The following is a 16,738-nucleotide window of genomic DNA, read 5'->3' on the forward strand; positions in this document are numbered from 1 at the left end:
TGGAATGATGTGGTTATATCCTTTGAGAATATTACATAAAAAGGAAGAAGAAAAAGACATCCTATATGGAACAAAAAGAAGAGAGAATCTGAGGCACATAGATGAGGATGTCTGCTGTGCCTAATGGAAGAATTGCCTGAAGATCCATATAAAGAAATTTATTTATCTGGAATCAAATGGTGCACTTTGTAGACATTCTTTGCAAAACAGTACAGTTACAAAGATTAATAAGTTGTTTTGGGGGGCATAGGTGTATTTTCATTTCCAAATATCAAAGAAACTAAAGTGAAAAACCTTGAGGCCACAGCAGAAATGTTATCTCCAGCTGGCTGCATTGCAATCACATAGCTTACGGGTCCAAGAAGCAGAGGCCAAAATGGAGCAGAAATGTGTGGCCACTGCATTTCTCTGGGTTATCAAATAAAAAAGCTCACTTGGATTTCACTTTGAAATGTCATTGTGTCTCAAATGCTCCAGTGTACAGAATATCTTTAGATGTTTGATCACAGAATACAACCAATTTGTCCAGCAACATGGCAGCAAGCTTGTGCCCCACCCAGCCCCGGTGTCTCTTTGCTTTTGAGTGCTTTCATGTCTGCAATCTTCTGCATCATGTGAAAGGCACTGTGCATAAATTGGGAACATGCAAAAGGAATTTGTCTCCAGTCTGTGACAACTTGGACGAGTCTTCAGTTTTCAACAGATTTGTGAGGACGGTGAAAAGATGAAAGCTTAGACAATAAGCCTAACGTTCCATACGACAAAAGTGTATTCAGCCAGTTCCTGTCCTCCGTTCTTTTTTAAAAACCAAGTGCTTTCTGAATAGGTGAGACAGAGCAAGAAGGGCAAAAGGTCTGGGCGACAGATCAATGCTTTGAGAAACAAAACCACCATCATTCTAGAAATAGCTTAAGAATCTAAAATTTCTCCCATCTAAAATCTTTGAGTATTTCTGATGAACTGGCCAAAAAAATAGATACGGGAGAACTAAAAATTTTTGATTCCACTAGTAATGAAAAGTTGTATTTATCAGTAAATTCAGTGAGCACATGTAAAACTCTTGAATTATACCTTTAAAATCATTAAAATTTTAAATTATTCATTTTATGTTCCTAAACTAAATGTACAATATTAAAGAATTAAATGTGCCTTACTCTCTCAAAAATGTCTATTCTTACTAAAGACTTCACATTTTTTCAGGAATGTATCCATCTGGATTTTGTGACTAAATTGAAATGTAAGTTAATACAAGCTTTTAGGATTATAGTGCTGTTTACTATTCTTTCAGGCACTTGTTTTTAAATTACATTTTTTATACACCGAATATTTAAAAAATATTTAATTAGTATAAGAACATATGAATTGTTTCATATAACACATATAAAATCTTAATATATTGAAATCCAGAGATGTTTTCAAGTTAACTTGCTTCTGTCAGGATCTCAGATTAAATAAAGGTTCTTATTTTTGATCTTACAAATGGGTCACTGATTCGTAATTAGTAATTGTAATTACATATTGCTATTTTTCAAACAAGCATTCTTACATGTCCATTCACATAAAATAATACTGGCAACTAGCCTGTTCCCACAAAGTGCGTTACCTGATCCATGTTCCTGTCTGCATGGAACATGTGACTGTTGTGTTAGCCAGTCACATAACAAGAGATCAATTATCACATGATGCTATTTTGATTTCAGAGACAGTGTGTACACAAACTGTTAGTTCCTTCTTTATATGTCTTGTATACTTAAGCAACAGTTAAATATAATCAAGAACAAAAATGAGAAAGTCTGAGGTCACAAGGCAAACTATGAAAACACAAACTTGGCAACTAATCTTTATCCCTCAAGGCTTTTCTCAACACAACCCAAAACAAAACAAAAGTAAACTAGATATAGAGATGATATAAGGAAAACTGTCTTCCATAACACTCACTTCTAATTTTTGTCATTTTGAAAAATCACCTCATTTCTAACGCTAATTGACTTTAGAACAATAAATGTCTTAATTTGAACACATATCATAAATTCATACTAATAAATATTTTGTGCATGTTTTATATACAGTATTGAGGTTTTACCTAACTTTTTCTTTATTTTTAGAAACCAGGTGTTGCTATGTTGCCCAGGCTGGAGTGCAGTGTCTGTTCACAGGCTATAATCACAGCTCACTGCAGCCTCAAACTCCTGGACTCAGGTGATCCTCCTGCCTCAGCCTCTTGAGTAGCTGGGAATACAGGTGCATGCCACTGTGCCTGGCTAGAGATTTTACTCAATTTTTAACTTTGAGAATGGGATTCTATGGCTTTTAAGTAGTATGATAATCACACATTCTAAAAATTTGTGTCATGTGTGTCCCTTGCGTAAACTCCTCCCATGGAAATGTTTCCTGGTGGCTACAATCCGATGCCCTAGGACCTTGCTCACAAAGGCCTGTGTGATCTGGCTCCTGCTGCCTCTTAGATCTCTTAGATGACTTTATCATGCATTTCCCAGGCACTGGTCACACCAAGCATCCCTCCCACTCCCCCTGCAGGCCTTCCTATCAAATTCTGGTGCCTGGAAAGTTCCTCCCCCAGATCTCCTCTTGGTTGACTGCCTGTTTAGGTCTCAGTTTAAATGTTGTCGTGGCTCAGAAAATATGACCCTGAGCACTGTGAACTGAAGGAGATTGAGAAGGCCTCAGAAGCAAGAGGGTTGCTCTGATCCTCCCTACCTTTTAGTGGGAAGCACAGTCATGAAGGCGCTCACTGACCTTCCTTCCCTGAGAGGAGGCTGTAAGACCTGTGTTCCAGAGCAGTCCTGCCCCACACCCAGCGGGAAGGAAGGCTGCATAGAGAGGCCCAGAGTCACAACAGACAGGTCTTGCTGAATTCCCCATGATAAATTACCCCCTTTTTTCCCAATCACATTTTTGCATGACTGTCCGTTCTTCACTGGCATAAAAATACATACGTTTTCCCCGGGTCTTTGGATCTTCATTTCTAAAGGCTCCTATGTCACATAAAACTTTGACAAATAAGTCTGTTATGCTCTTCTCTGATTACTCTGACTGTTGTTACCGGAGTGTCAGCCATGAGCCTTGTAATGGATGAGGAAAGGACATTACGTTTTTCTTCCCCAACACTGTCATCTTAGGAGGCTTCCCTGACTGCTCCAGCCCAGCCATTCACTCCCCATTATGTCCTCTGCCTCATTTTCCTCCTAAGAGACACCACTCACTGTCTCCCACTACCAGGCGAACTCTAACACAGTAGGAATTCCCTCTCTTATTCTAGGCCGGAGTCTGGCCTGGCACTTCCTCTGTTTTTAATAAATGTCTGTTGCATGGATACATAAATGACTCGCCCCACATTAGGCCAATCACTGGTTCTATTTGCTATGAGGCCAACATGTTTACTCATTAGTAACTGTGAAGTCCCAATTACCACCACCTAAGGGGCCTTGAGCCAATCCTAATTGCCAGAGAAAGAGAATAAACACTGAACGATCATATTATCACTGCCCTATTAGAAAAGGAAGACTTAACTGGGACTCACTGAATCACTAACAATCCAGGCTCTGTGACAGTCATTCACGTGTCCTGGTCTACAGAAGAATTTACTCGTAGATATACCAGCATGAGACCCATGCCAGGTTTTTTTAAACCCAAGAATAATTTTTTTTCTGCTCCTGTTAACACAGAAATGTCTCCAAAAATCCAATAAATCTATTGCTAAATGCAGTGATTCCTGCTACAATGACCATCCCTTGGTGATAACTTTTACATATTCTCCAAGTTCCTCTCAACCACAAGGTCAATGATGTCATTCACCTGTGATCTAACTGGACCTTGACTGGCTTTCCAAGTGCTGGCTAGAGATACAGAACTAGTGTACCTTACGACAGACACCAGGTCAGGGGCCTGGGAGGACATGCTCTGTGCTGTAGTGTGCAAAAGCAGCCATCAAATATGAATAAAAAACATCCAGCATTTCTCCAGAGGCTTTTTTTTTTTTTTTTTGAGCCAGAGTCTCGCTCTGCCACCCACGCTGGAGTGCAGTGGCGCGATCTCGGCTCACTGCAAGCTCCGCCTCCCGGGTTCACGCCATTCTCCTGCCTCAGCCTCCCGAGTAGCTGGGACTACAGGCGCCCGCCACCACGCCCGGCTAATTTTTTGTATTTTTAGTAGAGATGGGGTTTCACCGTGTTAGCCAGGATGGTCTCGAATTCCTGAGCTCGTGATCCGCTCACCTCAGCCTCCCAAAGTGCTGGGATTACAGGCGTGGGCCACCGCGCCCGGCCTCTCCTGAGGCTTCTTTTCGTCTCTAACAGTCCAGGACATCCCAGGGATCCAGCAGTTCTCTCAGATGCACTACAAAGTCACTTTAACCCTGAATGCTGAGGGGCCTAGGAGTCTACACTTCCTCTCTACGCCTTTGTAAGAACTTAGGGAGAGGCTCATTGAGAAATGAACAGTAGAATCCGGTTATTCCCAGATAACATCTAAATTGTAACTCGGATTTCAGGATGGGTGTACCTGCCTGTTTGTTTTCAGGCTGGAATGTCTTACTCTCGGAGATCAGTCACAGTTGGAGGTAGGCAAAACGGGAAGCCGAAGGGAAAAGCAAACAACTCACTGATAACGCAGGAGAAAAGCGATTAGCAAAGAGATCCCAGAACCTCCTGAAGAACTAATCCCTGCCTGGAATGTATAATATCACTATTCAAATTATGTGACCTATACAATGGCAATTTTTTTTGGCAAATCTACCTTTAAATGTTTCTATTGCTGCTCAAGTGGGTTAAATAAAACTATCCTCCCCAAAAACGGATTAAAATATTTCATTACTGCTTAAAAAGGGATACAGTGAGCTAGCTGTCCACACTAGTTTTGTTTGGAACTGACAATAAATTCATCAGTAAAAATGGTTCTTGAGAAAAAGTCTTGTTGGCAAATAGAGAAAGTTGACATGGAACTAATTTAAGTCATAATTCAAAAAAGGAAATGTACTCAAGTCATCCTGGAAATACAGCCTGAGGCCGTGTTACTAGCAAACCACTAACACTGATGGTTTCTCCACACTTACCTCCCTCCATCAACAGGATGCTTCTTCCCATTTTCTCTCCAGGCATTTTCTAAAGATGCTGCACTTCTTCATCACAGCACTGGGCAAGTAGCTAAGCTCCTGATTAGATTTCTGATACCGCTACAGCACCGTTTTAAAGGTGAACGAGATGCTTAATAATAAATGACATCTGGTATTTAATTTAAAAAATTTCTAATTATTAAACATCCGTCCATAAGAACACTAACGAAAACAACAGGCTCTTGGAATTTAACATTCCTAAAGTAACAGAGAATCAATTATTTTTAGTTGACACAGGCAGCTTAGGCATTAACTAAATGCTAATGAGGTGTTTTACTTCCTGAAGAGTTTATTTTCCTCCTCCTCTCCTTCCTGTGCCCAGGATGCAAACAGTCCCCAGAAGCCGGCTGGGTCATGCGGGCAGCCTTTTGGTAATTTCCTGCCACATTCACTCCCTTTGTTTCCACTAATGCATTTCCTCACCTGTCGCGAGTATTTGTCAGCAAGGCGAGAGCTTTAACTGGCCTTGCCTGGGAGCGTCGTTGGCTCTCCAGCTGTTCTCCTAAGAACTCTCCCCGTTGTCTCAACTAAAATGTTTGCCAGCATTAGGCTTTGCCCAAGGTTCTTCGTTCTACAAGATTAAATGCATTCAATTAATTTTTTCATAGACCATACTAGGCTCCATGAAGGTGACTGTGGGTGGAAATTGGCTTCTTTAGCAAGGCTTCTCTTTCCTGAGCCATATCAATACGTGAGCTGCGGCTGGGCGTGGTGGTTCATGCCTGTAATCCTAGCACTTTGGGAGGCCGGGGCGGTGGGGAGGGTGGATCACAAGGTCAGGAGTTCAAGACCAGCCTGGCCAAGATGGTGAAACCTCGTCTCTACTAAAAATACAAAAATTAGTCGGGCGTGGTGGCAGGTGCCTGTAATCCCAGCTACTCAGGAGGCCGAGGCAGAAAATTGCTTGAACCTGGGAGGCAGAGGTTGCAGCGAGCTGAGATCGCACCACTGCACTCCAGCCTGGGCGATAGAGCGAGATTCTGTCTCAAAAAACAAACAAACGAACAAAATGAGCCGCTTTCACACACTCTTTTCCCTTTATTTGCTCTGAATTTGTCTGCTGGTTTAGGCTTCAGCATTTCTTGGGGGGAGGGTATGATTTCTCTGCTTGGTCCAAGTTCTTCCTACATGTAGGGATCTAAAAGACAACAACATGCAACTACAATTCTCTAGCTTCCTTGGATTCTGCACGCAGCTTCACCAGACAGCAGACAGTGACCCTTCTCATCAGACCATGCTAGAAGGTAAGCACCCCTCCTGGTCTCTCTGGGGGATCCGTGGCTTTCCATTCTCTCTAATAAAGATGTAATTGCAAATGCAAGCATTTGGGTGGCTCTGCACATCTTGGCTTGGTGGAAAGAGGCCTGAAGTAAGAAGATGCAGGTTTGCCTCTCTTTAGTTGGGTGACACTGAGCAGATGTGACTCCATCTCTCTGAGGCCTCATCGCCTTTTCTGCACATGAGGAAACTTTCATTTGCTGCATGTGGGGATCAGTGTTATGATAAAAAAAATAAAGTGGAGCATAATGAATAAGTCTATGGCATTAAAAACCAGGAAGACAGGTCTCAGCATGGCGGCACATCCCTGTAATCCCAGCTACTTAGGAGGCTGAGGCAGGAAGATGGAGTGAGCCCAGGAATTCAAGCCCAACCTGGGCAACATAATGGGACTCTGTATCTTAAAAGCAAAACAAAACAAAACACAAAACAAAAAAACAAGAGAAAGTTCTCCAGATTCAGAGGAACTTGAGGAACACAGAAACCAAATGCTATGTGTGAACCTTGCCCAGATCCTAACACAAATCAATCAACCCTAAAAGGCAGGGCTGAGGCATCCAGAGAGTCTTTTTATGGACTGGGAGTTTGACTGATACCAAGAAATTATTATTAACTTGTTAGATGTGATCATGGGGACTGGAGTTCTACATTTAATAACATAAACAAGCATGCTGTGTATCACAGATGTTATAAAGTCTCATGGAATATTTAGAGATGCCTCCTAAAGCGTAGGTGGACTGTCGTGATGCCTGGGATTTGCTTTATGTTTCAGGAAAGAAAGACTCTGAGCAGAAGGGGTGAGATGAAGCAGTTCTGGCCGAATCTTGACAATGATTGGATTTGGGCAATGATTTCATAAGAGCTTATTGTGCTCATCTCCCTGCTACTGTGTATGCTTGAATATTTGAATATAAAACTTTTTTTTTTTTTTTTGAGATGGAGTCTCACTCTGTCCCCAAGGCTGGAGTGCCGTGGCGTGATCTCGGCTCACTGCAAGCTCCGCCTCCCAGGTTCACGCCATTTTCCTGCCTCAGCCTCCCGAGTAGCTGGGACTACAGGTGCCCGCCACCACACCTGGCTAATTTTTTTTGTATTTTTAGTAGAGACGGGGTTTCACTGTGTTAGCCAGGATGATCTCGATCTCCTGACCTCGTGACCCGCCTGCCTTGGCCTCCCAAAGTGCTGGGATTACAGGCGTGAGCCGCCGCACCCAGCCGAAAATAAAACTTTTAAAATGAGTGTTTTAAGGGAAGCCCAGGCTGCCATCAGCACAGCAGGGAAGTTGATGACATCAGAGAGTGTGTCCTGAGGTGGACAGCATTTGTTCCCAGGACAAGGCCTGTCCTGCTGCCCCTGAGTAGCCCACGCGTGGCCCAGTGCTTGAGACACAGTGTGACACCGTCGTATAAAACCAGTCAATCAAGAAGGGCCAAGGGTAGCGTCAACCACAGAAGGGCACAGCATGGGGAGGACAGGGGAGGTGGAGGCTGAGGGTCGTACACGTGAGAAGAGAAGCCGAGGCAGAAATCGCTGTGGCTGTGGTCTGCACTGGCTCAGCAGGTGGTGGGCTGAGGGCAGAAGGTGGCATGATGAGGCTGCACTTCACAAAGGATGTCTTCAGCTGTGGGACAGTGGGTGAAGAGGGACAGGCACCACCCCAAGGGACCAGGGGGGATGACTGCGCAGATGCTGGGAAGACGCCGAGACCTGGCACCCAGGGATGCGCAGGACACGAGGGGACAGTGTGGACACTGAGAGGGAGTCTGCAGTGTGGGAAAAATTCATCCCGATGGAGCAAGAGACTCCGAAGGAAGGGCTGGTTCTGGGGAGGAGTGGTAAGGACTGGCATAGACATTACAGACAGACTGCAGCTCAGATGGACAGGGGCAAGCTGGCGAGAGACCCTGGGGCAGAAGGGACAGCCCAGACTGGGTACACTGTCCTCTTCACAAAGAGGAGCTCCTTGAAGCCGTAATCCAAAGGCTGTCTTGAGGAGACCACCAAGATTCAGAACTCACTACAGTCCCCACCACACCCCCATTCAACATTCACTATGGCCGTTCGTCCACACTACTCCCGTGTGCCTGGGATTCTGTGAGATTTCTCCCTTTTACCTCAGACTAGGGGGCACACCCTGACGATGCAACTCGGACAGCCTGCTGCATTCACATCTTCCCCAGGCATACATGTTAGATGGTAAACACGGCCAGTGAAATGTACTTGTTATGCAGCTTTTCAGTTAGGGGACGCTTCCTGAACATCTACATAGGCTATAGATTTAACCTGCATTATTTATTTAAACCTCAAAGCGAATAAATGATGAGAAAACTGAAGTTCAGAGAAGTTAATAACCCAGCCAAGGCCACACAGCTAAGCTAGAGCCCAGCTCAGGTCATCTGTCTCCACCGTCTGCACTCGTTTCTCTGCTTCATGACAGAGCCGTGGAAAAAAATGCAGCTGGAAGGAAAATAAATCTCAACCAGGTGCTGGAAGCAGACATTTGCCACCTGGCCTGGAGAGGTTTGCTGAAAGGATGCCCTAATTTCCTATCCTTTTGGCTGGAAAAAAGCCAATAATAGGTATTTTAGGAGGAAAGTGTGGGAGAGGTGGGACGAAAGCAAAAGGGAGACGCACCACACGTGCACTGCCCATGGCCAGTACTGTGAAAACACCCATCTCCTGAAGTGACACAGTCATTGTTGGGGTCCGGTGCAAAAGGCCTGCATCCCTCCTGCCTCAGGCTGGCTCAGCGTCACGTTCAGCCTGGCAGTGGGACTGATTTTGACTTAGAGGTGTGAGGATACCAAACAGCTTTTTCAACACTGTTTTAAAGATCAAAGGATTTCCGTTAAAGATCAAAGCATGACAGGTATTTTTGAGTTGAGTACTCACTAAGAATGCTTTGGGGAGTTTGTGTTGTTTCATTTCTTTAATACAACTGGTTTTCAAAGGAACACTCGAGAGCACTGCCTGGAGTGGAGGAACAATCTTTGGTTTGTTTGAAATCTTGCTACTGTGCTTCAGGCTCTGTTCCTATTTTTCGGCAGAGAGAGCTCCATTAGGATCCCAGGCCACCTGTCCAAGGCTGTGACCAGGGCCCTGCCTGTTGAGAGGCAGCCTGGATGAAATGGAAGCTGCAGAGCAAGCGGCCGCGGTGCCCAGGCCGAGGAGAGAGTCAGGTTTCCCTCCTGAATTCCCTGGCGGTGATGGGCCGTCCAGATTATCCTGGGTCACAGGGCCACGCACAGATGTTCACAGAACACAAAACCGAAGGGAGACAAGGCGACGGCTCGCCAGAAGGTTTAAGACCAGCCACACAGCTACCTTCACCAAAGTCACAGTGTAAGCTACACCCAGGGAAAGCACTTAAGGGGAAGATAATCCACCGCCTTCCTGGCAAAGGCAGGGGCAGCAACCAGGTCTGTTTGCCCTTGACAATGAAGAACATCAGCCCTGGGCTCACCCCACCCCACCCCACCGCACTCCCGCCAACTGGGATGAACAGAGTGAAAGGTGATCTAGAAAGAGAACAAGCTCTCCTTGTTTATTCAGGCTACGCATAACTCAAAAACTAGATGTTTTCAACAAATATATTTCCCCCTTTTTTTCTTGCTTGCCATTGTACCTAAAATATTACAGGGCAACCGCTTATCTCATTCCAAAAAAAATTAAGGAACAAAAGTCTGTCATCTTACATGCTGTCATTGGCTTATATTGTATCTGTAAAGGTGAGTGGCCACAGATAGATTTTCTTTCACCAGGAAAGAAATTTGCATGGCTTACACTTCAGGAATAAAGAAAGGAAAGATATTACCAAGACATTAAAAAACAGAGAATTTTCTTCCGTTTAGCTCCTCATTGTTTAGACACTCAAAATAACGACATGCAGGGTAGACTATTTCATGTGCGGTGCGGGGGGCTTCCTGCTTCCCCGGGTAGGGATTACTGGGAAGACAGTTTGGGAAAAGGTATTCTGATCAACCCAAACAGTCACATGTGTCCAGTGTCTATAAGGTGCACAAACAGCACATTGTGAAAAACACTCCTTCAAGAAGAACAAACTAAAATCAAGACAAACATTTTTATTCACTCCTTAAAGCACTTTCTTCACTTTGCTTTCTGGATATCTAATTCCCTGATCTCACCCTTTCTTATTATCTGCTTCTTCATGAGAACAGGGTTATTAAAGTATCAATTCCACAGGTTGATTTTGGAAGACAAGATTTACTAATGAGAAAGTGCAGAAGCATGTTCATGAAAATTTAACTTTATCAAAATAGTATAAAAGTATGGGGCTTAGACAAGTTCAATAAAATGTTAGATGAAAATATTTTATTGAATGAATAAAAGGCACAGAGAGAAACTTAGAATCCCTGGCTACAATTTCAAAATTGTAATTGTAAATCTGGTACAAGAGGGTTTTCTAAAAAGATTAACGCACACAGATTTTTTTGTTCTACTTCCTGTGATTACACTCCTAAGAAAAACTGCTAGAATATTTGCCAGTGACTTGGACCTGGGTTTTATGACCTGGCAGAATGTCCTTTAAGGGGCCCTAAGCAATGCTGTCAGGACTGAGCTAGTAAGCCCCTGGGGTTAGGGATGCTGAGGACCCCTGGGGGTGCCCTGGCTTGGCTGGCACAGGAAGGCAGGAGAGGCAGTGGGCTTCAGGGAGGACGGGTTCCTGGCCTGTGCATCTTTGCAAGGGTAAGATTTGCTAATCTTACATCACAAATGCCTCTCCGTGTGTGAGTATGTTAGCTGTACTCTTAAGCAATGAGATAAACTGCCCCCTCCCTGGAGGCCGGGTGACTGTCAGCATCTCTCTGTGGCCACTCTGTGCACATCCGACACACGAGCTGACACACAGGCACCAGTGTGTCAGCTCATCTGGCGCTGAAGTCACCGTCCTTTCCTCACTACCACCTCACTAGACTTTGGTATTGCCAGCCAGTCAGTCAGCAAATATTGACAGAGTTTCCTGTGCAGTTAACAGCTAGAGAGATACACAAATCAGCTGAAAGATCAGATGAGGGTAGGAAAGAAGGAACAGGGAGGGGTGAGAAGAGACAAAAACACTCAGGACCCCTCAAAGAGGCAGGGGTCTATAAGATCTTTAGAAGCGAGGACAGAGCTGAAGACAGACTTCTTAGTCTCTACCCTCCACCCCTCAGGAATCTAAGCAGGTGTGAATGAAGAAAACAAAGGTTGTAAAAGAACAATTGTCAGGCAGCTCAGGAGGCCAAGCAGGACAGCACAGTCTCTGTGCAGACAGCAGCACGCCACCATTATCCAGTTTGCAGATGGACCACCCAGAAAATCTGTGAGTAATTAGGAGTGAGAAAAACAAATGGGAGGGGGTCACTGAGGAGGATGAGCGGCAGAGCCCCCAAACTGTGTTCTGGCTGGGAATTCCAAAGTGAAGCAAGATGCTGGGACTAGAAGAAAAGGAAAATGGTGCAATCAAATGGGAGTATGCAGGCCCACCCACGCATGTGTGCGCGCACACACGCACAGAAGCACACACACACAGCATCATACGAACTACAAAGTAAAATTTACAAGGAACCAGAAAATAAGACTTTCAAATGTAGAAGGTAGGAAACCGCATTTAAGCTCTTATTTTCTGATATCCATTTGAACATTTAAAAGTGACTTTTGAACAGGATAAGTGAATTTTAAAAATAACATTCATTTATCAACAACAAGCAAAAATGGGCTCACACACTCTTTCAAGGCTGTCAGCCCACAACTCCCTTCAATACAATTCAAGGCCGATAGCTCATGACTCTCCTGCCAAAGTGAAGATGAGCAGCTGACCTTTTACGCACCCGAGATGGGTCAGGCAATATGCTGCGTTGCACATGTTTCACGAACCCTAATCCCCCAAAGAACATATTAGACTTCTTCTATGACAGATGAAGAGACAATCTGATCATATGAAATATCCTGCACAAGGCCTCACCGGTTGGTTGCAAAGCCAGAATTCAAACGCAGGTTCCGTATCTCTGCAAAATGCATGTGGCCCTCCAAACTGGGTGGTTGGTCCCTGCACACACTGTTGGACCTGAGCCTTGGCATGTGCCACTCCCTCTGCCCAAATCAGACTCTCAGCAGTTCTGTCCATGCAAGACCCTCCTGTCCTCAAAAGCCTGTTGTTCATCCATCTCCAACATGAAGCCTTTCTTGATTGCTCAAGCCAGATGACCCCTCCCCACATCAGAACAAACACGCTAAAGCATGTTCTCATACCACATTATATGTGATGTTTTCCTGTAAAATGTTTGAAAGGAGTTTGAGAGTTTTGCTCTGAAATTCTCATTTTACTTAGAAATTACTTATGTACCCTCAGCAATCATTGTGTATACCTGAGATATAAGAGAGCCTGTAAGTTGTTTCTAAGTATAATAAACTTATTGTCCTTACTAAACTTAACGGTTAAGAGTGATATGCATTTTATAGGGTTTTAAACATTTATTAATTTCATTATGCAGAGGTTTCCTGCTCCCTAATTTTTGGAGCTTATGAATATATTTTTTTCAGGTCTCAAAGAGCACGGTAGGTCCCTGAAACTCTAACAGGTCCTGAGCCCTGTGCCTCAGCTGTCTGACGGATAGAACAGCCCTGAACAAGCCTCAACCACGTGTAGTGGTTATATGTACATCTGCAGTAAAATCAGTCCCTATCCCCATGTATTCACGAACTTAAGCTTATGGAAGACAGTGCTTTTTGTCTTGTTGACTGATGATTTTTTACAGTGACTAGCATAGCTGCTATAAAATGAATGCTTAATAAACTTACTAAAAAATAACTCGCAAATAAATACAAAACCACAACTTCAACTCTATGCCATCATCCCTTTTCTAAAATCTGTTTGAAGTTGTATTTTGAAAGCCTCTCGAAATGTTTGCATTCTCTTTCTTTAACAAAAAAATTACTTTGTCTTCATTGCTTTAAAAGACGGTACAAATAAACACAATATAAAGCAAAACACAAAGTGGGGATCTCTATCAGTATTTGATTTCTTGATGTTTGTTTCATTAGCAGTTAGTTACTGATTTCCTTCTAAGCATTTATAGGAGAGTTGTACTCAGAATATTATAGATATTCCATGTCCTTAATAGAGCAGTGGCTTTCTAGTACCCTGCAAATTGTTCTCAGGCCCAAAGAAATTTCCCTTGATGGTACATAGATTTTAACAGAGTGCACTCTAACAACATTTTAACATCTTGTGTGATGAAACAAAAACTGCACACAGGCCCAGCTGTTCTTTGTGGGGAAGTGCAGGCTCATGTTCAGGAGGAATTAGGAGAGCAAGCAGCAGTGTCTGTTCCAGGAGTTCACACGATTCCTTTCACTCCCAGCAGAAAATGTTAACATTAAAAACTACTCCCCCATTTAGATCTGCTGAAGTGGAATGTAACAAGGTTTACATGAATAACAACATGCATTATTTCACATGCAAACCTTCACCGTAGATACTCATCCTTGGGTACAGTACTCGGGTTTGAAACTCAAAGGCCTAGCTTTAACTCCTCTGTGGTAATACTGCTAACCCTGGACTCTTCCACCTTAAGCTAATACTGCCACAACGTCGATTTTCTGCACATGAGTTGTTTTGCTCACCTCTAAACCCAATAAAACCCCCAGTCTTACCTGGAGACTTCCAGAGATTTAGGTTTCATGTGGTCACTGAGAGAGTGTGATTTAAATCTGAGAATAACCAAAATTCTTAAGCCTGAGCATACTGTGCTCCCATCTAAAACCAAGATGAGAAAAAGAAATACAGGAAGGAAGAAAGGAAAAGGGCCGGGACAACCTGTGTTCTGTGCGGACCGGGACGGAGTTCCCCACCTCTTTCCATTGCTATCCCGCAGCACTGCTTTTCCCAGGACTCGAGACTTGGTTTCCAGCTCTTGCACCTCCTCCAGCAATGTCTTTTTGCAGGTGTGCTTGGCTCTGTATTATGAAGAAAAGACAAAAAGAACATGGCATACAGACTTGACATAGCTGGGAAGGACAGGCCGCTCCCCTCTCAGGCCACAGCCAAATGCCCTTTGGTGGAGGCCGAGGCTTGGGAAGTGGTGGAGCATTCACAGTCTCCATGCATGACCCAGGTTCCATCTCCACAGCCCGGAGGCATCCTGAGTGCTGCAGACCAGACCCGGATCATGCATGTCAAGAGTCACCCCCACCCTGCAAAGAACTGGAAGTCTGCTGAGGCGTCCAGTCACTCAAAGACTGGGTGGAGTTCACGAAGACCCAGGGTCTGCTTCTAAAGCATTTCTTGGCAGGAACTGAAAATCAAGAAGACACTTTAAACCCTCACCTTAGTGAACAGGCACTGGTTTCCTGGTCCAAGGACCCCAACTGCAGTCAGAGAGCCCAGGGGTTAGCAAGTTTCCTCCCTCCCTCTTTAGTGTGAAAAGAGCCACTGCCACAGCAGCCACGGGGCTTAGGATGCTAGAGTACACGGTCTGGATGCAAAGCCATCGGCTCGAAACGTGGAGTGAACACAAATCTCGAGTGCAGGTTTCCCATCTTCCTCTGGCAACAACTCACCATTGCAGTCCACACACGCAGGCCTCAGTGGCATTAATACAACTTATGAAAGAACCCGCAGCCTGGACAGCTCACTCTTCTTGAATGGTAGGAAGAGTTCCCGTACCCTTTTACTGAGGAAACTAAGATGAATACCTCACAATGCTCAAACAATTGGCCGATCTCAGTCTTTATAAAATGGAAACTAAACAAAGCTAAAAGTGAGCTGCTAGTTGGAAACAATCTAGCTACTAGCTGGAAACAGTCTAGGTGAAAAGACACTTAACCAGATATAGGTTATATAAGAGAAAAAAAACTGAAAAGGGAAAAGGCTCATAAATTAGCAACACACCAGACTGAAGAGCTGTGCATGGGTTTAATTTCAACATAAATACATATGAGGATCCTGCTAGGTACCAGGACCCAAAGATAGAATGAGAACAAAAACTGAGCACCTTTGCCCAGAAATGAAAACAGTGTCATGGGAACATTCTGAAGATGTGGGCTCTTCCTGCAGAATCCTGTACCACCTCACCCACCCTCCACCTTCAAGGAAAGAAAGCCTGTTAAGATAATGTGAGCCATCTCCCAACACTCCGAGTTAATCTATAATGGAGTATTAGCACTGAGACACTGTATATGCCCCTGTCATCCTTTCCCCCAGAGTAAACAAGGGAAAGCCACACAGGCTTTAACACATAATACCTTAATTCCATCAGACAGTGTCCTGAGACTCAGGATTGATAAAATACTGCAGTTCAAAGCAGAGCCTGTGGAATTTTAATTTAAACAATAAATGAGCAAATATCTAACAGTTTGCTGGAAAGGAGAGTCAAAAATGATGCTAAAACGTACCCTGTTCGTTATTATGTAATATGTGGGGCCCCAAAAGTGGTCTTTTATCTCCTGGGCTTCTGGGGTTAGACTGACAACAAGGCCACCGAGTGGCTGCCCCGCCTGCCCTGAGCCACGGGCCTGCATGGGTCCTAGAACAGCCTGGTTACTTCTGAAGGATGAGCAGCATCGCTGGTTCTTCCAGGATCCCTCTCTCCACCGTCATCCTCCCTCTCTTTCCCTCTCCCCTTTCCCCTGCACAGCGGTAGAATAGACCCCATTGTTATTTCCTGGGCTGGGAGGAAAGGGGGTTCCTAAGTGGGGGGCTGGAATGGGAAGGTTGGGCACTGGGAACCTACAGCTTACGTCAGAATTCAACCCACTGTGGAAGCTGCCGGTTTTCATTCAGTCACAACACGGCCTCAGAGGGCAATGGTCTGAGCATGTCAGTGCTCCCAGGAACTGTGCGTGCTCTCAGGGGATGAAACTGCGCCCATATTCAAGAGTTACTCAGCAATTTGATACTATTTCCACTAGGCTAGCCCCTGTGAGCTAGCCTGGGAACTTTGTTGCTATTGGAAAACACTGAATTGCAATGCTGGGGATGATTCAACTTCTCTTTCTGCATGTATTTAATAGCACCTGAGTAAAGGGAGGCTGGCAATTTAAAACCCTGTTCTCAAGCACCTTTATCTAATAATGCCTGAATTAGAAAAACTGCTTCTAAAATCTCCCGTCTAAAGGCTACATGTGAGTGGTCTAAAATTAATATTTATAGGTTATAAATCAGTTGTTAAGCATTAGCCACTAGCATGTCACTTAGGTCTTACCAGGAGCTGGGGTTTGGCGTGTTCTGAGTCACAGCTTTGACAGAGTAAGTCCCTCATCTGTAAATGGCTTACTGCCCAGTGGTCCAGGGCTTGCTTCATCTAACCCCACATCGAGAGGCTGGAT

General features: G+C 44.4%; 1 protein-coding gene across 2 annotated transcripts in view; it reads right to left on the minus strand.

The window, feature by feature from the left end:
- ATP8A2 (ATPase phospholipid transporting 8A2) overlaps nt 1–16,738 on the minus strand; it is a 693,068-nt gene that overhangs the window by 47,273 nt on the left and 629,057 nt on the right. For both annotated transcript variants that reach the window (XM_030813212.1, XM_030813213.1), the window contains exon 35: nt 14,264–14,368. In XM_030813212.1, the coding sequence (XP_030669072.1) occupies nt 14,264–14,368 (105 nt within the window). The remainder of the gene's footprint in view (nt 1–14,263; nt 14,369–16,738) is intronic.

Source organism: Nomascus leucogenys, chromosome 5 (assembly GCF_006542625.1).
Source record: "Nomascus leucogenys isolate Asia chromosome 5, Asia_NLE_v1, whole genome shotgun sequence".
NCBI classification, from domain to species: domain Eukaryota; kingdom Metazoa; phylum Chordata; class Mammalia; order Primates; family Hylobatidae; genus Nomascus; species Nomascus leucogenys.